The sequence below is a fragment of the Diorhabda sublineata genome, chromosome 2 (genome assembly GCF_026230105.1).
Source record: "Diorhabda sublineata isolate icDioSubl1.1 chromosome 2, icDioSubl1.1, whole genome shotgun sequence".
NCBI lineage: Eukaryota > Metazoa > Arthropoda > Insecta > Coleoptera > Chrysomelidae > Diorhabda > Diorhabda sublineata.
The window spans coordinates 3414626-3441390 of record NC_079475.1 but is presented as its reverse complement, the minus strand read 5'-3'; the positions used below and the strand labels follow the sequence as shown (position 1 = coordinate 3441390).

Genomic DNA, 26765 nt, shown 5'->3' with positions numbered 1-26765 from the left:
TTATGTTTTTCAATTCAATTCTAAACAGCATTCCAAAATCATGAGTTAGTATGGTAGTTCTAATATCAATTGCAGAAAGTTTTTGTAAAGGGAAATCAAAAACTCACTTTGTTGACAAAATCATCTAAGCAGTTATTTTATAAGGCGTAAATAGTTTTTATGACAAGTTTGAATTTCTGGAACCGTTGGTGGTACTCAACTAAAAGCACTTTACTAAGTAAACAACGAGTTTTTATCGTTAACAACATGGTCTCTCCCCAGACAGTAGTGTGTGTGTCCGAAAAGAAATACTACATATTGTTTAGTTATGTTGTGTTTTGTTGAAAACTATGATTTTTTAACCATGGAAAATTTATTACAAAAAGTAGTAATGAAATTGCACAGGTAACTAATAATTTAACTAGATAGATTTTGACATGTAGTAAGAAATTGTTTAACTTATATTTGATTATCTTAAAAAGAAAATAGTGCATAATATTATACTGCAATCAAGGGATTCCAGAATTAACAGAAATTAATCCCCTTTATTAAATAGAAAAATACAAAAGGAAAGAAAAAACTGACGAAAGTACGCCGTAAGTTTTATACAAACTATTTAATATTTTTATAAGAATGGGTTTGAGATACTGACAGATATAAAGCAAAAAATGACAGATTATTTACATTTATAACAGCGCTACGTGGAGATACTGAGTCGAATTATGAAAAGTTACCACATAATAGCGAGGATAGTATGATGGGTGCAATATTATTTGTTTAAGATAAAATACTTCAAACATTATTATCTTAACTAATAATTCGACAGTCGTAATGTGGACAATAGTAAAAATTGCCCTAAAAGGGAAATGTATTATTCTTCTCACTGGAAACAAAGACTGTTTTGTACCTAAAAATTTATTATAATCTTCTAAAAAATTTGAAGACTATGCAGCTAGTTATCATGAAAATATAAGAAATTTATTTGAAAATTGGTAGAAAACTTCTACTTATTATTCTACTACAGTTATTAATCGTTATGGACAATGTATTGTATCACTCGCGGTATCTCCTTAATTACAAATATTAATTGAAAAAATTGAAGAGAGTACAACATATGATCAATTCACGCCTAGTAGGGGAAGAAGGGGAGCATTCGGCCTCAAAGCATATTATACCTACATACAGAAATTTTCTTCTCTTTAACGAGCTTTTTTAAAAATTACTTAAATATTGATATTTTTCAGGATTTATTAACGAAAAACTACCATTTTTTTAACTTATTTTGTTAATAATAATTGCAATTTTTTACCTGCACGAAAATCCTTCAAAAACATTTTTCTAGAGGTGATTCCGAGTCGAATAAGCTATCGCTCATATTTTTAGGACCTTTATCTATATTTTTCACGTTTTTAAACTTATTGATTATAGTAACAGGTCTATTCTTGATTGTAAGGTGAGGAAAAAGCTTTTTGAATCTGTGTTACTATCTATTTTTACTCACTGTAATGTTGTAAACTATCCTCATTTTAACTTTGCATCGAAAAAACGTGTCCATATGTATACAATGTATGTTGTAGATTTGTTTTCTTAAGTATTGAAAAATACGACACCTTTTATTTGAGAGAAAAATTGTCTTTCGTGAAATAATACGTAATGTACATGTGAGACATAAAAATCTGCCTCAGCATTAATATGAATTTTTCCAAATAAATTTCACGTATGTAGCTGTTAGTGGTTAAATACTCTCCACAAAGACCTTAAATTGTGTAGTAGGTATAAATTCTATTAAATCTAAGTTCAGAACACTATTAGTCAATATCTAAACCGACTTTTTGAGTTTCTATACTCAATTTTGTGAATTTAAAGATAAGGGTATATAGTTCTCTTACATTGTAAAGCAGTTTGTGGTTTGGTGGAAGAATAACAAATACGTATGTTAAATCTCGCCGTTCCCGTTGTATGATGTGTGTATATTGTATACTTTGCAAACTGTATTTAGTACAAACATCAGACCAATTAAGAAGTTTTTTGAACCAATAAAGACGATTTATTATTATTATCTTATGTCGAACCTTCTCCCATATATGATCAAATGAGGACAAATCCGGTAATCTCGCGGGCCATGGAAGGATATGAAAGTGTCCTGACTCTAAAGGTGACTTTTAGTCAGGACAATGCTATCCCAATCCTATCTCTTCACCTTCTCACCATTATTATCATTCATGACTAAACAAATTCACTGAAGATGATAGTTTTCCACTCCTTATTCAAGGGTAGTTCTTTGACACTACCAAAGTCCATTTCTTCTAATTTCCATATCAGTCTATAAATACCTCGCACTCCAAAAATCCTTCTATGTTATGAAAACCCCTGAGAAGGGAAGAATGTTCTATTGCCTTATCTATGAGAAACAGTCTATTACATTAAGCAATGTCCTTAGCCGTCTGTTAACGTGCTATTTAGTACTGTGTACATTACTTGATAAGATCTGTTTACAGTATTCCATTTACCAACAATTCCTAGAAACAACAGCCCAGCTTTCTAAATATCGACAATTTGTGACTTTTGTTAACTCAGTTGCATACTGATAATTTGCATCTCTTCACATTTACATAATGAATAAGCCAGGATTCAATATTTTGACAATCTTATATGTGTTTAATGTTTTAAGTTGTCAATAATGGTATTCAAGAAACTGTGATACTGTCTTCCTTAATTATAGACGAACACTATTTTTTTTCTTCAATCACTATACTTAATTTTGTAAAATGGTGTTATACTGTGAATGAATAATGTTAAGAACTCGTTCACGACATGGACCGTGTAGTCGGCCGTGTTTGATTATAATAGAAGTCTGCAAGTTTTGCAAATGTGGCGTATTTGATATTGTTTTGTTTACATGTTTTTATCAAAGCGGAGATTTGTTTATATTTTTTTAACCAATTTCTAGGAAGTCCTTTTTATATATTTGTTTGTTAGTTTACTTTCTAGAGTCCTAGAAATTTCTTTCTTGTATAAATTCGTGCTTAGCAGCGAGTCAGTATATAATTCAAACTCATAGTAAACGGAACGAAATAGTAACTGGTGAATTTAAATAAATAATAAAAGTAGAGAATATTTAATTATATAAGTAATGATAAGTTAATTACAATAGTGAATAGTAGTGTAAATGTGTAGTTAAATTACGTGAGATACAGTATGTATAAATTCATCCCACCGCTAGGAAAAGTTTAAATAAATGAGAAAAACGTTACAATGAATAAAAATGTAAAATATAAAAGATTAAATATTAGTATCAACATAAAACACATGTAATGATACCAAAATAGTGCCTGTATTTATTAAATCCTGGTTTTATTTTAATAACTCCCTATTTATGATACAATGCAGGAGATAAACATAATCTTGACTTTTTCGTAGAAGGTAGTTGAGGCTGACCAGGTTCTCCAAATTTTGAAAGTGAGTAGAAGCCTCGCTTGTTAAATCGAAAGGAACCAAACTAGACAAAGTAACAAAAATAAAACATTCTATATGTTATAATTTTTGTGAATTCAAGAATTCAGTCCCGAGAAGAAGGACCACATTGCCCAGATCCATTCTATTCAAAGTAAAATTGATAAGGATTTAGCACTAAAAACTTTTATTAAAGAAATTCAACAGATAATTTAGAAGTAGCTATGCCTTTGGTTAGAATAGGAGAATTTTTTGTATAGCCATAATAGAAATACTCTAACTAAAAAATCTTATAAAACCAATTCTGAAATTGACTCTTTGACAACTTTTCCAAAATATCAAAAATTTTATTTGAATTCTTAAACTTCTATTTAATTATTTGTAATAATAGAAAGTTGCATAATCAATAACCAATCGCAGCAATACTTCTTAACAATCTCATGATGCCCAAAATCATAAATATTTCAATTCACATGAATCCGATCAAATATTCCACAATACAGTAACTCCAATCAATACAAACTCAATTTTCCTTTTCATGAGTTTCACGATCAAAATGAAAATTTCCAACATCCAGCCTCACACAACAATCTCACCTAATAAGATTAAATATATCTAGAGGAAATTTGTTGAAGCTAATGAGCCACCCCTATCCTTAAGACGACAATCTCTTCTCCTGTCATATGCTGCTAAAGTATCTTCCAATCCTTCTAATCCTGTCTATTCGCTACTTACCACCACTTCCGTACCTATCAACTCACGAACAACTGTAAATTCAATCCCTCAATTGCTTTCACCTCTACTCCTTTCCACTTTCTTTGCCTTCTTCTCCCCCTTGGATAAAAAATATTCCCATAGTAGATACCTCACTAACCATCTACAATAAACACGAATCCCCTACCGTTTTTGTAGAGAAAGCATTCTTGGAAATTCTGCACAAAAAATCCTTCGACCTAATTCTCTATACGGATGCCTCCAAAGCTGAATCCGGTGTGGGTTGCGCATTCACTACAAACCACGAACTCATAAGTTATTTCCTCTTACCCTCGACGTATAGTGTTTACACTGGTGAACTATACAGTATCCTTCAAGCTTTCAAATATATTTCTTCTCCCCATAAACATATCGCCATATGTACTGACTCTCTTTCATCCATACAGTCAAACACAACCATATTCACCGACCATCCAATAGTCCAAAACATGCATGACACCTACCAAACTCTCATTGCTTTTGATATAACAGTCTCTCTCATCTGGCTTCCATCGCACACTGGAATTGCTGGAAACGAATGTGCCGATCGCCATGCCAAAGAAGCCACAAAGAATCATCTTGAAATCCCAGTTCAGCTGGCCAATGATCTGAAGATTAATCTCAAACACCTCATTAAAAAATCTTGGCACGATACATGGAGCAAGAGTACTACAGCACTACATCAAATCCACCCAACTACTTCTCATATTTCCCTAAACTTTTTGAATAGGACAGAAGCTGTAACAATAAGAAGACTTCGCATCAACCACACGAAACTTACTCACGGCTATTTGATGTCGTCAGAAAGTCGTCCTGTCTGCGGAAGTTGTCAAGTTCCTGTGACTGTTAAGCACATCCTCACCGACTGCAGAAAATATTCTACCGTATATCAACAGTTTGATATGAAAACCCACCTAAAGGAGACACTTAACTGCCCGACGGAAATAAGGAAAATCGTAAAGTTTCTTAAAGCGGCCAAGCTGTATAAGAAAATATAATTCAATTTATGCATTGTAATAGATTTTGTAACACTCCTGTATTTAACTTGTGATTGTTTTTGTGTGCCAATGACCAGCGCTGTCGAGGCACGTTAAACTGAAATAAAAAAAATTACCATACATTTACTTCCCAGAACTAATGGCTAATTTTTTAATCAATACTCGTACTTTAATTGAACCTGATAAATAAATTTTCAAATACAAAGTGCTCAAAACGAAGTGATAAATATACATACCAATTTTAAAAATTTTTGAGGTTTCAGAATAGCACAAGTGAAAATTGATTGTTGCTCTCTTTGTTGAAATTCCAATAATTTACAAAATTGAAAATTAAATTTCAAATAATAATCACAATTCCGTATTTTCAAAGCAAAATGGACACTAGTAGTTTGAATGTATACCAATGGGATTACATTCATCCCCTTCTACAATACAAAGAGTCATGGATAACATATTACATTTATTAAATAACAAAATATGCTTAGTCTACTTAGACATTGCAATTTACTAGACGTTCTTATAAAAGCATGTAGAAACAATTAAATTGGTTTTTGACCGCTTACTACAATAAAAATTTCAAAATTCAACTTAACAAATCCGAAACTTGAAGAAAGTCTCTTAGGATACATTATTATACTAGACAGAATAAAGCCAAATCTTGCCAAGAGCAATAAAAGTTTTTAATACCTGTAAAAATATAATAATTAATTCACCTATACTTCAATATCCAGACTTTTCTAAACCGATTGTACTAACTACAGATTGTGTGGGCTTATAAGTCCTTAAGTACTTTAGACCTTATTTCTATGGTAAACGATTTAAAATTTAATGTAATCATCGTCCTTTAATTTGGCAATTCAACATAAGAGAGTCCATTTCAAAATTAATATGTTGGAAATTATGGTTAGAAGATTAATATTAAAGAATGGTACTTTAAATTCGAATTGTGTTGTACTATCAAGAGACTGACCTCAGTACGAACGAGCAAACTTCGGTGGATGAGATGTTATGTGTATGGAAGCATAAGATCCAATTCAGAGTAATCTACTTTCGGCTGGGACTAATTCCCGTCGACTGCGAAACACCGCAGTGGTTACGGCAAAAGGTTTCATAACTCGCGGACTGGACCGGACGAAAGTCTCTTTAGGGTAGGTATAGACGAACAATCCTACCTGACCATCAAGGCCAATGGTTACACCATTTATTATAGATTTAGGAAAATATCAGTTCAAGGCTTAAAGAAAAAGGAGGAAAACAAAAACACTTCCAGCACTTCTCAAGAAACGCTCTGAAGACGCAGGGAATATGTGGAGTGGACATATCACCTTCACATTGAACGTATGGACCAAAGAGAATTAACCTCCGAGGTCCTAACGGAAATAGAATGCGCAAGCAGCGAGACTGGCGCGGAAGAACACCAAGAGGAGCACACCCTCAGTGAGCTGGATGAACCTAAGGTTTGATGGCAAGCATCAAAATAGCCTAAGTGAATGCTCACCACGCAAAAGGGACATCAGTAGTCAGCTCCGAGCGTTCACTAAATAAAACCTTAGAGTAGTCCCAATCCAGGAACGATATAAATCACCTTTGTCTTCCAAAATTTCTGACCAGAGACCTCTTACCAATTCGAGCACACCTCGAATACGGGAAAAACGTCAAGAAATCGTCATAGTTTCCTGCTACTTCGATGGGAACGAGCCTGCACAACGACCAAAGCTGCAAAGACTAGTGAAGTACAGCGAGAAGAAACTTCTAATATTCCTAGTATGCGATGCAAATATAAACAACACTGTTTAAGGGAGCATTGACACCAACAGCAGAGGTGAGCAACAACAAGAGTAAAGTAAAAACATTAAGTATATCGAAACTAAAAGAACAGGTGAAAAAACTGGAGGGTATTAAATGAGCCCTCTCTCTTTGATCACAGAATAATCATGTTTAGACCGATTGGGAAACATACAATGCCAATCTACATTGTAACTTGATACGCATCTAGACCAAAAAGGCTAGGCACCAACTGAATCTAGAGAAAGATCTCAACGAAGTAAATCAAGTTGCCCCATACAAAAAAGGTAGAGATTCTCCCTAGTGGAATGATCATTTGTCCAAGTTAACCGAAACACAGCACCTCTTTAATAGAGCAAAGTGTTCCGTGCATTAGCTACACCAGAAAACTCACTGCCTACAATAACGAAATTAGAAAATCAAAGCGACAAAGCTTCAGAATATTTTGCAAGGATATATATGCGGCTACACCTGCGACTTCAAAAGGTCTTGGCGAAGGGCAAAGGCAATATAACTATGGCACTGACGAAATCGGATAGCAGCTTCACAGAGGACAAAGCACAGCTCTAATTTAAGACTCGTTTTCCGGGAAAAACAGAAAAGAAGGATACCACACATCCTAAATTGTTCAGACCAATCAGCCTCACCTCATTTCTAATTAAAACGATGAAAAAGTTGTTGACAACTACATAAGAACAGATTCTGAAGTGAAAACCTCTATATCTGTGTCAATTCGCATACCAAACAGGCAATCTATGGACACTGTAGTGGTACAATTAGAAACTGGAATTCAGCGCATCCCTCCCATTGAAACAAAAAATTATGGACTTTGTTAATTTCTGTGTAATCTTTTTAAGTTGACACTTCATTTATGTTTTAGATGATTTTAGAAAATTAGTTCTGTTTTCCTAATGTTTATTTCAAGTTTAATTTTTGTCAGTAAATCCTGTATTATTACAACTCTTCTAAATTGTTAAAGTTAAATGTTACTTCTTGGCCTCTGTAAGAACAAGGTAAACTTTGTCAGCAGCTGACCAATCTGTGAGAAATGTTAGAAATCTTGAATTGTGTTGTTATAGAAGTAGCAACAATCTTTTTTAATATGTTTGCTATGTAATAATATATTAACAATTAACTATGAGAGAAAATAAAAATATAATGTAATGCAGTGCAAAATGGGTAAATTATAAAAGGTTCGCCGCCATACCATGTTTGTACTGAAAGGGAGCCATGGATTAAGAAAGTTTGGGAACCTCTGGATTAGATAATCAATAATCCCGAGGAAATAACTTATCGCCAAGAATTATGCCAATTTTTGATTGACCTTATAGATTAAAAAATGGATGACAACAGTGATCAAGGCAAAATTAAAATTATTTCTGTCATAAAAACTATTCCCTCTAACACCAATAACAACAATTTGCAAACCCTTAACACAATTAACAATTCAAATACACAACAAATCACTTTTAATGAAACAACAAATGATGGTACAAAAATTTGCAACAAAGTAATAAAATCATCCATATTCCAAATTACTGGCTGAGCAACAAACCTACGAGAATTATAAAATAATAAATGTTAAAGTTCAAAGGCAAAATAATAAAAAGTTTTATTCTGAAATTTTTTTAGTCTATACAAGTACAAAACGTAACTGTACATATTTTCACAATGATTTTAATAAATTCATCTGGAATACTTGTTGGAAAAAGGTCCAAAATATATTTAATTATTATTGACACATTTACAAAATTCACATAAGTAAATCATTTTTAAAATAGTTTTGTTCTTTTGGTACAGGTACTATAAAAAATAATCCTTCATCATGGTTCTGAAGTTGATAAAGATGCAGTGAAATAAAGTTTAAATCTACACAAAAGAAAAATATATTTTGGAATGGTAGGACATTTTGAATTTAATAGTATAGCTAGAGTGGTCTCATTTTTTAATTGTAAATAAAATTTATTTTTAAGCCGTAGTTTCAATAGAATATAAAGTTAATAAAAAATGTGTAAAAATAACCGATTTATTATGACAAAAATGATCCAGAATTATTTAATGAAAATTGTGATAAGTATTCCATTTCAATTGGATGTATAACAGGTCCTATAATTATCAAAGAATGTAAAGGTGCACCTAAATCAACTGCAGACATCATTTCTAAATTGCATACAACAATTTTCTGAGTATCTGATCCAATCCTAGCTAATCCTACACATAACACTTCCTCTGCTACTATAGGCTTCTCTCCAGCTTCTCTTTTTCTTTTAATAATCTGTTTTAATTGTTGAGAAGCTTCACTAACTGTCATGAATTTTGGAGGCAAATACACTTTTCTTTTCATAGTTAAACTTTCTAAGGTTGGCTCTTTCACTTTTATATCCAATAAACATAATGTATGCAATTTATTTTTAAAATTATTCACTATTTTGTCATAAAAACTATCTGGTTGCCAGGTATCTGTCCAAAGTGGAATGGAAACAGTCTCCCCAAAACTATATAGTTGCAAACCACAACAACCTACAGCATTTAATACAGAAGCATTATGAACCACTTGAACTGGTATATTTTTTTCTTTGGCTCGTAGGATGATATCAGTATGTGTTGTAGCACCAAAAGGATCACCTACTACTAACAATGCCACATTTTCCTCTCTCGCTCCTTGTAGAATAACATTAGCTTCTAGCTCCACTAAGTCTCTGTCTGCAACAATTAAAGGTCTTCCGTAGAATTTCTGTAATTCCTCTGTTCCACAGGTTAATATAGATGTATAAGATTCTAAATATACTCTATCACATTTTCTCACAATTTCTAGACCTTTAACAGTAATATCTTGAGGATCTCCCAAACCTAATCCAATTATATAAAACATGTTTTATTATAAATAAATAACCTCACATTATATATAAACTGTCAATTTTGACTTTATGTAGAGGATATGAGATATTGGTGCGTTCTACCAAGCGTTCACAGCGCCTGAAATACTCTTTTCAGTGTTCCACATAGCGATTACGATCGTTATGGTCGCGGCGGAAGCGTCACGACAAACGTTCACTACGACCCTTGTCAAGAGGTGGATGGAAATGAGCGTTGAAAGAATTGGCCGAATTTCTAAAATTCAAGAAACGCAGATTGCAAATATGACAATATTTCTTATTATTTGATATGGTATGAGATGTTATAAATACTTTTGAAACATTCTTGTGACACACACATTTTAATATATCCGCAGAATATTTCGATTTTACTTTATTATAAATCAGTTAAACACTCCACTAAAAAATTCAATAGCTTGCAAATATAACATAACCTCTTAAGGATTTCGCTTTATATCTCAACGCTAAAACGCCTCGAAAGCCATTCTTCTTAAGCGATCGTGGTCGAGAACGTGATTATCATGAGTGCTTAGTGGAATACACAAATGTTATATGTGTACAAATCTACAAGTCTAGGATGCAGGATCTCCTCCGGTACCATGATTATATTCATATATTTCAGCCGATTTGGTTTTAGTCTTAGACTTCCAGTCTGCAAGTTTTTCAAGTGTCACCTTGGCTCAAATTATTCAATTTTGTGGTCAATCTAGCGAAACTACTCATCAGAATAGCAAATCTCGACTCATTTTGATTCTACTACACGTTTCTATTTATGAGAGCTCCAGCTCTGACGACAATTGATATTTTAATATAATTAGCAATCATTATTCAATACACAATTATTACACGGAACATCAAAATACAAACTGAACGATTATACGTTTGGCACTTTCATGACGCTTACATTCTGGCCTCACGCAAAGGATGCGGAATTCAATAATGCACGTGTCAAGGTGCTGATTGGCTCACTCTGTTCCGTAGTAATCGTGAAAACTCTTGCTCCCATTTTTCAAACTATACGATAAATATAAAGCGAAATCCAGATTGGCCAAGTACTATTAAAGTAAAGGCGAAAAAAAAAACTAAAAAAGAAGAATGTAAGCAGTGAAGTGTGATTTTTTGATAAAAAATTGTTTGAAATTGAATACAGTTTTGATAATGACCGATCAGCAATCAGTAAATCCTACGTGAGAGTTTCATCATGATTTGAGAACTTTTTTGAGGCATAATTTTCAATCTGGAAAGAGAAAATTGAGTTATGTGATAGGAGACAGGAATAATTTCATTATTCATTATAGTTGCATCCATAACTTTATATATGATTGTCATATCCGTTGTCATGAGTAACGTGAATCGAATGCAAACACAAAAATTATTCTATCTGAATAGATACTGACAAAAATTGAAATTAAATAAGTTAAATAATATGGAACTATGGCTAGAAATTCCCGAAATTAACAAAAAGATATTTAAGTCAAAACCAATGAAATCAAATGGGTAATTAAATTTTATGTGATACAAAGAAGTAGTAATGTGAAATTTTGAATTTTTAGCTTATTATTGCAAGTACAACATACTTTATACAATAAAAGAACTAGATTTACACATAGCTGCTTCAACCAGTTTCATAATATTCTGGGACTTGCTAATAATCAGGGCAATATTTATATCATTGATTATTCCATTAATAAATACTGGGGAATACAACAATCGCGCCCATGTACATTCATTGAATTTTCTCCTTTAAATGACTTTCATATACTGACAGGCATTCATATTGGTGATATAATAATTTACAATATACATTCTGGGCAGATTTGTGGAAAGTTGACAGGTCATAAATATAATGTTCAAAATGTTTCTTTCTCTAAAAATTATATGCTAACTGCCTCTACATATGAAGCAATTATTTGGAATTTGGAGTCCTTTACCAAAATGCAAGTTTTGAATTTGGAACAAGAGTGTACCTTAAAGTATGTATGTACATTTCATTAGTAGTAATATCTATCTTTCTCCTTTGAAAAAAAGTAACAATAAATTAAAAATATAAGTAATTTTGATGGTTTCAATATCATTTGTCAAGGAAGTGTTACATGAAGACCTAATAAGATGTAAACAGTGAATAAAAGTTCTACAATGAACTTTGACCTCACTATTGATGTATGGAATATCCTTTTTAAAAAATACCTTTCAGTTAACAACAGTTGAAAACATATTAAAATATTTAAACTTCTTACATACTTTTTGCCATTCTCTTAATTCTATAAAGATGATGCTAAAGCTTATGAAGATGGAATTTAATAATAAGTAATGTTGAGAACCTCTCATCTGTTACTGCTTGATATACCAGTGGACAATAAAAATTTTAATTTTTTATATAAATCTTTTATTATTTTTAATTCAATGATTATTTTAAATTTGATCTTTAAATATATGAATTTATATAATAACTTTGTGACTGTTTTCAGGTAGCATTCATACCTGTTTCTGGAAATGTTCTGGCATGTTATCAAGATGATTTGATACAAATTTGGTCTCATGATATATATAAAAATTTGAAACAATTCTCACCAACTAATTGGAAAAACTGCTCCATAAAATCCATCAGTTTTACAAAGTTAGTATGAAATTGTGATAATTTCAACATATAATATATATCATAAAAACTCACACTTTGGCTCCCACTTTGAAATAATTGATAATTGATGAAAATTATGCCATCAAATAAAAAATTAGCAAAAGAATAAACTTGACAATCTTATTAATAAAAAAAATTATTCAGTTCCCAAAACCAAAGATAATTGGATGAAAATATTTCAAGTATAGAGATACTTAAGGATATTTTACAATTTCAATCACTTGGCCCTAAATTTTGTATTAATTTTACTAAAATATAATTTGACATTGAAAATTTGCACCTGGTTTAACCACACCAAATTATTTTTAGTTGTCATATCATAATAAGTAGCAACCCTCAATTAAATTAACAACCCATGAAATGCCAAAAAAAAACACACATTTAATTATTATAACAATTCAATATTTCTTGAAAACGTCAAATGAAAGAAAAAATTAAGTTATCAATAATAAAGAAGAAAAATTCATAATTATTGAAGGTTACTACTTATTTTTAATATGACAGCTAATGGTAAGGTGATCTATTAATGAATATAATAATAGGCTTGTCACCAATAATAACGAATTTATGGGGATGTAGGTAAGAAAAAGTTTATTCCTCATAAAAATTAATGATTATCAATATTTTTAAATTTCGATAAAAATAGGCATTAAGTTTGTAGTACTTACATCGAAATGATCTTCACAAAAATACATTCTTCTATTTTTTGACATTGATAAATAATGAGTGTTAACCACTTTTCCCATGTGGGTTGATTGTTTGGAACAGAGTGAGTTTCATGTATGGAACGCCTCAATTATCTTGGAAACGGTTTGTATGATTTTTAAAAATTTTTGTGTATAAGGGTCTTGTGATAAGACTGGTATTATGGTCGTATCTACATTGTGGTTAGGTCTTTCCTTTTTCCGGGAAAATAATGAACTGTGTTATTTCAAATAGATCACCCTATATATTTTGTGTTTTTAGAAATCCTTAAGAAATACTGATCATTTTTCACATAATATTCTCTATACCTAGATGCAATCATTTCAGAGTTATAGCTACATTTACAGTATTTCCACCAAAGTTACAATAAATATTGTACATTTAGATGGCTACAATTGAATAAACTCGTTTAATCGAATATTCTTCAATAATTTATGTGCTAATACAAATCTCGTAACAAGGTCTAGTGTCAGTAGGTTAGTAAAAAGTTTAACACAAAACTGGTGAAGAAAAATATTTGTCCAAATCATGGCGCAGAAAACCTACAACAACTGAAGACAAATATTTAAATGTTAGTGTCATGTTAGAAGTAGATCCGCATTTGTGAAGTAGAAAAATTACAAATTTTAGAAAACATACAGTAAAGGCGAATACAGCAGATGCTCAAAATGTCCATTTATACTTATAATACAACAAGCCATGCGATTTTTAAAACTTTGCAATACATTTTGTAACATCCCTGACTGTTCAATTCTTCTTACCTATGTGGTAATCCTATCTTTTAATTCCTGAATATTGGTTGGTTTTGTTTTATAAATGATTTTTTATGTACCCCACAGTAACCAAGTAACCCTTCCAATCCACCTTCTGAGAAACACATTATTTAGGTATTGCTTAAACAACACACGCATAGTGAGGTGGGGCACTATCTTGTAGCCAAATATTGTCGTTTGGGATATAGTTATTGTCTGAAAATTTCTAATAATGAAGTTTTTTTAAGTAAAATACTTACTTGGATTTAGAAATATCCGAGCTCAGGTATAATACTATATTCCCATAAATCTAAATACGCCGGACCATTTAAGTTACCCTCAATGAAAAAGGGAGCAATTATTTTGTCGCCCATTATTCCAGCCCATACATTCAGTCTTTCGGGATATCGGTGTAAAGTTCACGCATACAAGAGGATTGTTACGTGAACAGTATCTACAGTTATGCTGATTTTCGTTTCCATTAATATGGAAAGTGGCTTTATCGCAAAACATAACATTAAAATTAACTTAAAAAATTTGGATCATATTGATTGTAACATTTTTCCATAATTCTTCACTTCACTTTTCATTTCTATCAACATCGTCATCCGACAACTCTTGAACCAACGTTACTTTGTGTGGATGGAATTTATTATCACGTAAAATTTTCATTACAGATGTTTGCAAAATATCAAATTCCCTGGAAATTTGTCTAGTACTCAAGTGTGGATCGCCTTCTAACAGGACACTAACATCTAAAGATTTGTTTTCAGTTGATGCAGTTTTTTTGCGCCCTTATTTAGATAAATTTTTTTTCTAAACCAGCTTCGTTAAACTTTTTTGCTAATTTACTGACAGTAGACATTTTTAGGGGATTTCGGTTAGGATATAAATTAATGAAGATATTACACGTTTCTCGTTGTCTTCTACGCCTACCACCACATCCCAATATCATTAAAATATCAATTCGTTCTTTTTGAGATAAACTATCCATTGTGACTTTCAATAAACTTCAATAATAATAATTTATCGAAACGTCATATTTGTTATTTTAGCAGTCATAGTGTATTATTTTAACTTCGGCGGAGATAACGCAATGTAGCTATAACTCAAAAATTTTGTCGATTAGGTTTAGGAAACATTAGATGAAAAATAAAAAGTATTTCTTAAGAATTTCGAAAAACACAAAATATATAGGATGATCCATTTGAAATAACAAAGATCTGACAACGATGTAAATACCATTTCCGAGATAATTACACCGAGGCACTAAACAGTGCTTGTAAAACGAAGAAAATAGTTGACACTTGACACAGATGTAGAAAGTGTTGTTTTGCATGCCGTGACGTCATTCAAGACGCCATGACAGCGTTTTCAAAGGAAATCTAAATTATTATTTCTAAATGAAAAAATATGTGAAGTAAATATTGCTTTTTCTTCAAAATATAGTTTTTATGGGATGAAATAGATATTAAAGAATATAATTAACCAAGTTTTCAAATTTAGTCAACAAGCCTATCATACAAATGGACAATGTGAAATTATAAAGATCGAAATAGGGCGAAAACATCAAAATTTTCATCTGTTTAAAAACCCATTTTCAATTCAAAGAGATGTATCACTTTCTTCTTCTTCTCTTTACGCCTTTTTGATCACAGAGTATTAATGTTTAGCTATCACTCTCCTTTAATCCATTTTTTCTATTCTTTCCGATTCTTTGTTACTTCATTAATTTGTCATATTGTTTTTCTTTCCAGTGCTACTTGTGCTAGCCATGTTTTTCTGTATCTTCTTTCCTTCATTTCTTATATCTTTCTGTTTCTGTCACTTTTCTTATTAGGCTTTTCACGTGTCCGTACCAGTATAAACATCTTTTTACTCTTGGTTGTTGTTTGAGCCGTTGTATGATTACCTCATTCCTTATCTTTCTCACCTTCGTTTTTCCTACTTTTTTACTTTTTTCATCTCTATTATTTTACTTTGTCTTTTTGTTCATTATCATCTAGGTTCCACTACCATATATTAAGCTAGGTACGTTTAACAAGTTGTATACTTTTATCTTCATGTCATTGCCTAGTTCTTTTTTCCGAAATAACGTTTGGTGTGGTATCCTAGGTGACCCCATTGTCGGACCTTTCTTCATCAACGGAAATTTAAATGGTGAATCATATCTTGAGTTACTCAGGGAAGGGGTTGACCCACGTATTACAACAATAATAGAAAATGATGATAACCTTTCCGAAGATTTACTGGTATTTCAACAAGACGGAGCTCCCCCACACTATGCTATGCCTGTCCGACAATTTTTAAACGAAACATTCCCCGCTCGTTGGATAGGTAGAAGGGGGCAGATGATGGAGTGGCCACCTAGGTCACCGGATTTAACACCCCTAGACTTCTTTTTATGGGGGTATTTAAAAACAAAAGTTTATGCTACCCAACCAGAATCTCTGGATGATTTACGAGAGAGGATAGAAAATGAATGTCGACAATTAAATCCAGCCGTATTAAGCAATGTCAGAGAGGCATTTCAAAATAGATTATACCATTGTATGGAAGTGAATGGTACTCATTTTGAATACTTATTGTAACTTCATAATAAATAGCACAGTTAAAAAGATTAAAGAGTTTGAACTGTTGTACAACCCATTTTAGTACAGGCAAATAAGGTGAAAGTAAATAATAAGTAAAATTTGTGCTCTTAAAAGAAAAATTGTTTATCTTATAAACTAACCACGTTAACCTACAAGTATTATACATTTTTGAAATCAGCTCAAAGAGGAGTATCCAAATTTTACATAAAAAATATGACAAGTAATTTAAAAAAATAATTGGGATGCTGCTAGGGGTGGCTTTTCCACTAAGTTTAAATAAGCCATAATGCTTGCCCCTTCCAACATAAATTGACGTGTTTTTGGATTTTTTCTAAATACCAGTATTACAAAAGTTATTAAAGGTGGATACTTTTATCTGAAAAGCACTGTATACATATTTTCTTCCTGAGGGCTAAATTGTCTAAATCGAAAATGTATTATTTAATTCTCCAATCTAATCTCTATTTTTTCGTATTAAGATCCTTAATATGTATATGTTTTCCTGTTCTATTTGCACTTTGTTCCTCCTCCATTCCCTTATTAATATATTTTCTCATCTCTGTCTCTATGATTCGCGTATATATTCTTAAACTAACCGAGGAAGAATATATTGTTCTGTAATTTTCACACAATACGTCATCTCCTTTTTTATGTAGGGTATCAATTGATTTTCTTCAAAATCTCCAAGTATTTTGTGTCCCATGCTAAATGAAATATCCTTAAAAGTCATCCCTTTTCTGTTTGTCCGTAATATTATATTATTTCCGCTTCTATGTTGTCACCTCTACAAGATTTTTCTATTTCGATTATCCTTATTTCTTCTTCCACTTCTTCTCTTTCCTTCTATCGTCGTATAAATCCACTTCGTCCTACCAGTCTTTCTTTCGTATCAAAATGTGGGAGCGATTTTCATAGTCAAATAAAAATTATATGAATTACTGGATATGTTTTTGAAGTTGTTTTCAGTTCTTCTGCTTCTGTTTTCAGGTTTAAATTTTCAATTATGGCTCTTAATTCTTTTTTTTTTAAATAATTTCTAAATTAGTTATTAATGAATAATCTGCAATATGATTTGCAAAAGATATGAATTTATCCACATTCATTAAAACGTTGTTTTGGATTCTAATTTACTATTAATGATTTCTAAATCCTTTTAGTCGAAGTTTCCAATTTCAAATCTTATTACTGATCTGCAGCGTATCTGCTTCTAGATTTAAATTTCTAAAGTTCGTTCTCGATTTCAAGGCAATTATCAATAAGAGAATTTTTTTTGTTATTGAAGCACGTCAGTATTAATCCATAAGTATGCGTCTACAAGTTGCGTCCTCTTGTGTGCAACTAGTAAACGAGACCGTAATTCTTTATTATAAGCATGAATATTACACTGTGGATCTATATGGGAACTTTACAAGAACTTGTTTAAGTTTGCTTTTTTACCAAATACCAATTCGTAAGGTGTAGAGTTATATGAGCTTGGTGTATTGTTATAACAATATAAGTTAAACAATAATCAATATACATTTCGAAGTACTCATTTAGAATCTGCGATTGCGTTCTCAACCCCTATAGTTTGGCCATGTAACACGGTAGAAACTTTATATTGAGTTTTCGGAATGTCCATTAAATTTTCAAAACTTCATTGTTATGTTCTGTACTCATGTCTACACCTCTTTAGTATACCATGATAAAGTTTTTAACAAATTTGATGCAATTGCTGAAGTTTCTTTATTGGAAATTGGAAGATTTCTATTGAGCTGTTAAATTTGCCAATAGTTGTCATTTCATATAATGTCAAATTGCTGTTGAGGAGTTTGCGTGACAACATGTTGTTTAATTTTGATCTTGTTTATTTGACATTTGTGACATTGTTTCACGAAATTTGGAACGTTATGATGTTTCAAGTTTTTTCAGTAACTAATCTTTTTTGTCCACAGTGACCACCCAACAGAGTCGTTATGGAAGTTGTCAATCAAGTCCAGCTGTTTAAATTTGTTTATAATTAGTTTGCGAAACAAATAACTATAGTGAGTTTATAAAAGATGTTTAGGTCTATTCCATTTTTCATGCATATCTGGAAAATATTATGGCATATCCTCAACTTTTCTATTTTTCTATCATCATCCAATTTTTCTAATTCAGATAACATCGGCCTTAAGGCAACGTTTCCATTGGTGAATGAAATTTTTTTTAACTAACACCTGTCTTTTATACCTAATGTTCATCTTAAAGAGATGTAGGTTAAATATGAAATTGCAAAGATGTTAACTTAGCACTTCAGAGTTGTCTGAAGTTTCGTAGACTTTAGGGCATGTTACTCCTCTGTGACATTAATAATTATTTATTAAGGTTAGAGGTAGCAATACTAATGACAAAAATTAACAGTTTGTCATAGCAACAGAATAAATAGTTCCTAGTTACGAGTGCAATTACGCACGAGAAATTTTTTCTTCCCGCTGTTATGGAGGACGTGCGTGTACTTTCTACAGGGAGTTAATGTTGAACTTTCGTCCCTGCTACTAGGGACGAAAGAACGAACTTTCGACCGAGGTATGAAGAAAAATCAGTTTCATTATTGTTAGAAGTCACTTCATCAGATTTCAATCCAAAAATATCAGAAAACTGCTCACACAATTCAATGATGTTATTTTTCTGGAATTCCCTGCATATTAAGCTGTTTTAGTAAGATCTTCTTTTTCGATATCAATATTTAAAATATAATAATTACTTCAATTGAGTATTTTCAGATAAATCCCCCCCAGAGTAACCGTTCTCTACTTTTTAGATCTTTTACAGTGAACATAATACAACGGAAATAGACTATTTCTGACGTTTTTCAAGTCAGTTTGTAAGTAAATTTTCAAGCAATTTACAAAATTTAGAACCCTTGTCTTTATTTTGTGCTTTCCATTATTGCGCTCAAGTTCATCAAACAAGAGTATTTAGTACTTAAGGTTGTAAAGTTATAATTCAGTGGCAGCTGAAAAGTACAAGGATAAACTTTAATTGGACTTAACCCCCTTTTATCATTCTCCAGAAGTTTCCAATATACTACCAAGATACCTGCACTAAGCATAATTCTGTCGAAAAAAGACACGTTTCTGGGAGGAGATTTGTTTATACTGCGGAGTTAGTTTTTAAATAGGCTTCAGCTGATTTTGACAATTTGATCGATTGCTCGTTTCTAACCTATAAAAATTTAATGTCATTTATAATCTAACCATTAAATATTCAGCTTCACTTATAACTACCTAATCTAATCTAACCAATAAAAATTTACATAAATTTGAATAGCAACCAGAATCAATAGATTTCGTAGTCACTAGTCAATTTGAATATTGATTTTTGAAACTTATTATTTTGATCGTTTTGTTAAAAGAGAATAAATTACAACAACCCATAATTCTTAATTAATGAATGAGTGATTTATGATATTTTCATACTTCTATACATATTTTTATATTTAACTTTGACGTAAGATATAAGTATTCGAAAGCTGATTGATTATTTTTTGTTATTGAGATTTTTTTATTGTCAAAATTGAAATTTCATTATTCGAAAAAAATCCATTTAAACCAAAAATAGAATAATTTGAATAAGCAAAAAATTTATATTCAATTATAAACATTCAATTACCCTCGAAACAAAGTACTAAAAACAGAATTTTTAGAAGTCGTTAACAATCTAAGTAAAATTTATAATTTTCTTGAATAAATTCCAATGAAACTGTAAATAATTCAAGTTTGTTAATTGCTCCTTCTTTATTTATTAAAAACTCCCAGAAACTCACTTTCTTTATAACATTACCTTGTTAATGTTTTATTGATTTACTTCAGGAATGGTCAGATTATGGTGGTAGCTGGACAATCACCTAAACTTTCACTTTTCCATTTAGAGACCTTCAAACATTTGAAAACAATATCTCTAGCTGATCATTTGCAGACAATTAGATGCACAGAATTTGTATCACGGCCATATGATGGAGGAAATAATAACATCTTGATTGTCTTGTCAGGTTGGTAGCAATTTCAAGAATTTCACTAAATTTGATAGTTGAAGTTGAAGATAAAAAGTATTTGTAACTATTACCTAATTGAAGTTTTAAACTTAGACTTAAACATAGATAGAGATCTAAATATGGAATTACAACTCCTCTGAAGAGCGTGATGTAAATCGACCTTTTGTAGATATTAACATCCCCAATGGCTCGCAATTGCAAGGAGAAATTGTAACTAATAGTTTCGACGTTATTACGTCTTATCAGAGCAGTTTAACACCCTTATTTCGGGCTTGAGACCCGAATTGGAGACAAGATCAAAGAGCGGCGCATTTGGTACATGAAGTTGAACATTTCCCACCGAACTCTAAGTGGCGTCATCCTCACTTCCAACTACGAACCATTGGCCAGGTAGAAATCTAACGTAGTCACCGATATTCCTATGGTGAATGAGGTGTGTAAAATGTATCAAAATAAAGGATTTCTACTATTCACCTCTGAAATAACTTCGAAATTCAATATTTCGAAAATGTATTTCGCCGTTCTTCAAAGGAGAAATCAACTACTTTCCTGGCTATATATTATATATATTTTTGAGAAGATTTCTGCGGTTAGGATTATGAACAAAAGAACTAAGCTAAGATCTATCGTTGGTTTTTTTAAAAAAATGACATACTACTGGGAAAAGATAGAGGAAGATATAAATTGAAAACAAAGTTGGGAAAGACTGTCTGTGGTGCCCTATAAATCAATTATTTTATTCTTTTATATCTCTATCTATGTTTACACCCTGTACACTAACTGTTAATTATTTATAACCAGATCACCTATGTTTTATTGTTGCAATTTACTGTCTACGTAGGTAAACTATATCGTAATTATGAACCAATATTATGTGTCATCATTCATTGTAAAAAGGTAATTCCAAACTATTAAGACAATAGAAATATGGTGAAGTTCAATTGCTGTTCAATTTCACCCCTCGTTATGGCCCAACATTACATGGCGATCCTACCAGAATCCAACGCATTTGAGATGCTCGTAGTGTACGCGCGTTCGGGAAAGTTCTCAGATGAAAGTTAAAAGTGAACTTAAGTGACTTTTTTTCCAATTCGAAATGGGTACTAAAAACTCTAAAGAAAGTGAAGTTGCGAGCAGCGGTGTAGCCAATTCTAACTTCATTGTGGAAGATGACCTTTTGCAAATGCCCACCGACATAAGGGTGCTTATGTACGTTATTACGTTCAGTTTGCTAGTTATAGTAGGACTACAGCTTAGAAAGGGTTACCTCAGAGGTTTAAAACGAGACATTTTGCGAAGTATGGTTTTAAGATCACAGGCCACTACCGCTGATGTTTAACGGAAGTGTCAGATGGAGAGTGTGGACTAGTAGCAACCGGGGTGGCAATACATCGTAAAAGGAGTAGTAGTTTACTTAGATAATAATCCCAGGCAAAAAAAAGAGATGCTACACAACACAACATTGGAGCTGGTACGTGATTCTAGTATTTTTTATGGAACGTTGACGGATGGACAATTTATCACATTTCAGAATTATTTTTGAACAAATATAGACTATATATAATTAATTAAAATTTATGATATAATATTAGTGGCTGAGCTACATATTTAATAAAATAAATTTAGGTATCTTTTAAAAATTAGTTACGTTTGTTAGTAGTGCTAGGTTATTTTATTGGGCTCTAGTAGTGTTTATATAATTATTTTAATTTATGCCTTCTGATTGGGAGTTGGTCTTTTCAAGGTTATCCGATATAAAAATAATCATAATTAATGAATCTAAGAGAATTTTAAAGACATTAGTCCCCAAATCAAGTAGAGTAAGAAACGAAGTTTTACAAATTTTAATTTATAATTATAATACATTCATTGAGATAGTAAAGAAAATATTCCCGCCATTGGATGATAAACAAAAACAGTTAGTATTGAAACTATTTACAACCGTTAGAGATAGGGTAGTTAGATCATTTCAAGTTTTACGTATAAATTATAAAATCAAGGCTCTTGCCTTGAATGTATAAACCCCGAAATAAAAGACGAAACTATTGAATTTGACTCAGAAGATAGTGACTCAGATCAAGACTTGGCGCCTGACAGAGACTTAAAAGACTTAAAAATGTCTACTTCAATTATCGATTTTTTGAACTTAGCTAGTAAACTAGTATCGTTGAATTTGACGGAAGTGCAGACAAGCTACAGACATTTTTAGATGCGCTATGCTCAATGCAAATTCGACAGGTCACGAGGCAAATGCAGTGGCTTACGTCAAAACAAAACTTAGCGGTAGAGCTAGAGACTTAATTACCGACAACGACGCGACCTTAAGCCAAATTATACAAAAACTTAAATACAATATAAAAACCGAAAGCTCGAAATCAGTTAACTCTAAACTTCTTAACCTAAAACAAACAAATAAATAAAGATAATGTTAAATACGCCAAAGAAATTGAAATCTTGATAGGCAGTTTAAGAAGAGCTTACATTAGTGAAGGAGTACCCGCTGATACAGCAGAAATATATTGCACTGATGCGGCCGTCAAAGCTATTAAATCTAATACTAGGTCCGAAAAAGTCAAATTAATAATGGACGCAGGCACTTTTTCTAACACTCGTGAAGTACTAACTAAATTCGTAGGAATAGATGTTCAAGATAACACTAGTGTTCTATACATGGAACGGCAAAATTTTAGGGGTCAGTTTTCAGGACACTACAACAATAATTGTAGGAGTTCAAGGGTTTCGCATGATAGTCGTTTTCGAGGCCATCAAAATAGACAATCTCATGATCAATCTTATACTAACAACAACCAATACCAATATAGCAGAAACTTTAGGAGTAATAGTAATAGATTTAACCGTAGTTATTCTAGAGCGAGAGGAACAGGCGGTAGATATATTAGAGCATATAAAGGAGAACCTGACGGTTCTAGGTTTCAGCAGGAAAATATAGAGTTTCCCCAACAGGGTCCCTTGGGGAATCAGTAAATATATTTAACGTGGACCTTTCACTTTCTAATTTCGTAGTTATTAAAATCCAAATGACAGGTACCCGCGATGTTACTTTGCTTATTGACACAGGGGCGGACATATCTATCTTCAAAAGAGACAAAATTAAACCTGAGCAAATAGTCAATAGGACAAATAACATCCGAATAAAAGGGGTTACCAAAGGCTATACAAGCTCCATCGCATCCACCAGTATAAAAGTTTTTCTTATATCATATTTTTCATGTAGTTGAAAATGATTCTCCAATCCCTGTAGATGGTATACTAGAAAGGGACTTCATTATTAAATATAAATGTATACTAGATTACGAAAATTGGACCATTTCGGTGCAGATTCATAATAACCAAATAATTTTGCCAATTTTTAATACCCCATATGACGATACTCTTTATTATTCCATCTCGTTGCGAAATTATAAGAAAAGCAGAGCAATTATGTAATCTAAAATCGGACGTAGTTATCTCAAACCAAGAATTGGCCCCTGGAGTTTTTATAGCCAGCAGTATTGCGTCCCCGAACAGCCCATTTGTTAAAGTCTTAAACACGACATTGGAAAGTTTGACAATTAAAAACTTTAAAATCGAAACTGAAAATTTGCAAAATTTTAACATATTACATGTATCACAGAAGTGTACCGATGACCAGCGTAATAAGTTATTATTGAAGGAATTACATTGTGAAATCTCTGACTTTGCAAAAGCCGAAACGGTAAATCTATGTCAGGAATATAACGATATTTTTTGTTTGGAGAATGATAGTCTAACAATTAATAATTTTTATAAACAGCAATTTTATTTAACTGACCAAAGTCCAGTTTATGTTAAAAATTATAGAATGCCTCACTCTCAAATTTCAGAGGTAAATAAACAAATATCAAAAATGTTAAAAGACTCGATTATCGAACCCTCTATTTCCAATTACAATAGTCCCATTTTACTAATGCCCAAAAAATCTGATAACGGAGATAAAAAATGGCGACTAGTTGTGGACTACAGGTTGCTCAATAAAAAATTAGTGGCTGATAAGTTTCCTTTACCAAGGATAGATGATATTCTAGATCAGTTAGGAAGAGCAACATATTTCAGCACTTTAGACCTAAAAGCCGGTTTTCATCAAGTTCCAATACAAGAAAATTCTCGCGACATCACTTCATTTAGTACAAATGCGGGATCATTCAGATTTACCAGGTTACCTTTCGGTCTAAAGGTTTCTCCCAACTCATTTGCTCGTATGATGAGCATAGCATTTTCGGGAATAACCCCAGAGAAAGCTTTCCTCTACATGGATGACCTCATTGTAATAGGCTGTTCTATAAGTCATCACCTTAGTAACTTAAAAAATTTTTTTGATTTATCCAAAAAATATTGTCTTAAGCTAAACCCAAACAAATGTAAATTATTTCAAAATAATGTTTCTTATCTAGGTCATACTATTACAAGCGATGGAATTTTACCTGACAAGTCAAAATTCGAAATTATAAACAAATACCTAGTACCTACAAACGCCGATGAGGTCAAAAGGTTCATTGCCTTCTTAAATTATTATCGTCGCTTTATTAAAAATTTTGCCGAGTTAGCAGTTCCACTTAACAAAGTAACAAAAAAGAATTGGAAATTTGTTTGGACCTAAGAGTGCCTAAACTCCTTTTTAAAGCTAAAAAGTTACCTTTTAAAACCTAAAAAGTTACCTTTTAAAACCTCAAATTCTGCAATATCCCGACTTTGGAAAACAATTTATCTTAACCACGGATGCCTCCAAACAGGCCTGTGGAGCAATTCTTTCACAAAATTTTAATGGAGTCGAACTACCAATCGCCTATGCATCGAGTTCTTTTACAAAAGGCGAAATTAACAAGGCCACAATTGAAAAAGAATTGGCTGCTATACACTAGGTAATTACGTATTTTAGGCCATATCTTTTTGGCTATAAATTTTTAGTAAGATCGGACTATAAACCACTCGTTTATTTATTTACTATGAAAGATCCCTCTTCCAAATTAACACGTATGCGTCTAGACTTAGAAGAGTACGACTTTGAGGTAGAATACATTAAAGGTAAGGATAACGTAGGCGCAGATGCCTTATCTCGTATTCACGTCGAAGATCTTAAAAACATCTTAAAAATTTTCGTTATAACTCATTCAATGACAAAGCGTACTCCAGATACAAATTCGACCATTACCGAAAAAACTAGCCCACAAAATAATAGACCAGTGTTTCAAACCACCGACAATTTAATAACGATTTATATCCCTTATTTAAAATTTACTGTTAAGCCAGATTATCTTAGATTAATTCTGGGTCAAAAGGATAAAATCAGCGCTATAGAAACAATACATTTTGCTAACGACAACTTTTCTTTTGGGAAATTGTTGTCTCAGCTTGAAATTCTAGCTAGCAAAAATAACATAAAAAAATTAAAATTAAAAATTAAGGATCCTATATTTACTATGTGCACAATTAATGATTTTAAAGAAAAGGGCTAAACTATGTTAAAAAATTTAAATATAGTACACAAATTAAGCCAAAAAAGAAAAAATTGTCGCAGAGTACCATGATCATCCACTCCTTGGTGGTCATTGCGGGCAGAAGCGAAGAAAATTAGGACTAAGTTTCGTTGGAATAATATATCTAAGGGCGTAGCCAACTTTGTCAAATCATGCCAAAAGTGTCACATGAATAAAAGTAAACTTGGCCATAGGGAACCGATGGTACTCACACCGACGCCCCAACGGCCATTCGATATTACGTGTATAGACACCATAGGACCATTTCCTAAGACATCGGACGGAAATTGTTACGCGGTTACAGTACAATAAAGATGCCTTAATTATCGCAAGGGCCATAGTTGAAAACTTGATTTTAATTTACGGTCCTTTGCTCGAGATAAGGACTGATATGGGAACGGAATAAAAAAACGAAGTGTTAGAATAAGTTTGCAGACTACTTATTATCGAACAAAAATTCTCCACCGCGTACCATCCCCAGAGTATATGGGGCTGTAAATAAATCATCGGGTACTCAACGAGTATGTTAGGATGTACGTTAACGATACACACACTGACTGGGACAAATGGATGAAATTTTATAGTTTCTGTTACAATACGACCTCCAGTATATATCATGACTATACACCCTTCGAACTTGTTTTCGGGAGGAGAGCTGAGCTGCCAAACGCCCTGACTGACAAAATTGACCCGTTGTACAACCC

The 26765-nt window shown here is 32.1% G+C and overlaps 2 protein-coding genes across 5 annotated transcripts in view; one reads left to right on the top strand and one right to left on the bottom strand.

Moving 5' to 3' along the window:
• Nucleotides 1-8555: 8555 nt before the first annotated feature.
• On the bottom strand, nucleotides 8556-9982 carry LOC130453378 (diphthine methyl ester synthase). The gene has a single exon (XM_056793087.1). It carries the CDS (start codon nucleotides 9838-9840, stop codon nucleotides 8998-9000), a length of 843 nt encoding a protein of 280 aa, XP_056649065.1. The 5' UTR covers nucleotides 9841-9982; the 3' UTR covers nucleotides 8556-8997.
• A 916-nt stretch (nucleotides 9983-10898) lies between these two features.
• LOC130453393 (TBC1 domain family member 31) overlaps nucleotides 10899-26765 on the top strand; it is a 59957-nt gene continuing 44090 nt past the window's right edge. For all 4 annotated transcript variants that reach the window (XR_008911047.1, XM_056793104.1, XM_056793106.1 and 1 more), the window contains exons 1-4: nucleotides 10899-11341; nucleotides 11398-11821; nucleotides 12313-12461; nucleotides 20367-20545. Coding sequence is in view for 3 of the 4 variants with exons in the window: in XM_056793104.1 (XP_056649082.1) it covers nucleotides 11271-11341; nucleotides 11398-11821; nucleotides 12313-12461; nucleotides 20367-20545 (823 nt within the window). In the remaining variant the exon portion in view is untranslated. The remainder of the gene's footprint in view (nucleotides 11342-11397; nucleotides 11822-12312; nucleotides 12462-20366; nucleotides 20546-26765) is intronic.

Bases quoted from the DNA above. Each gene is read 5' to 3' on its own strand.
- LOC130453378 (XM_056793087.1), bottom strand. From the start codon at position 9,840: ATGTTTTATATAATTGGATTAGGTTTGGGAGATCCTCAAGATATTACT.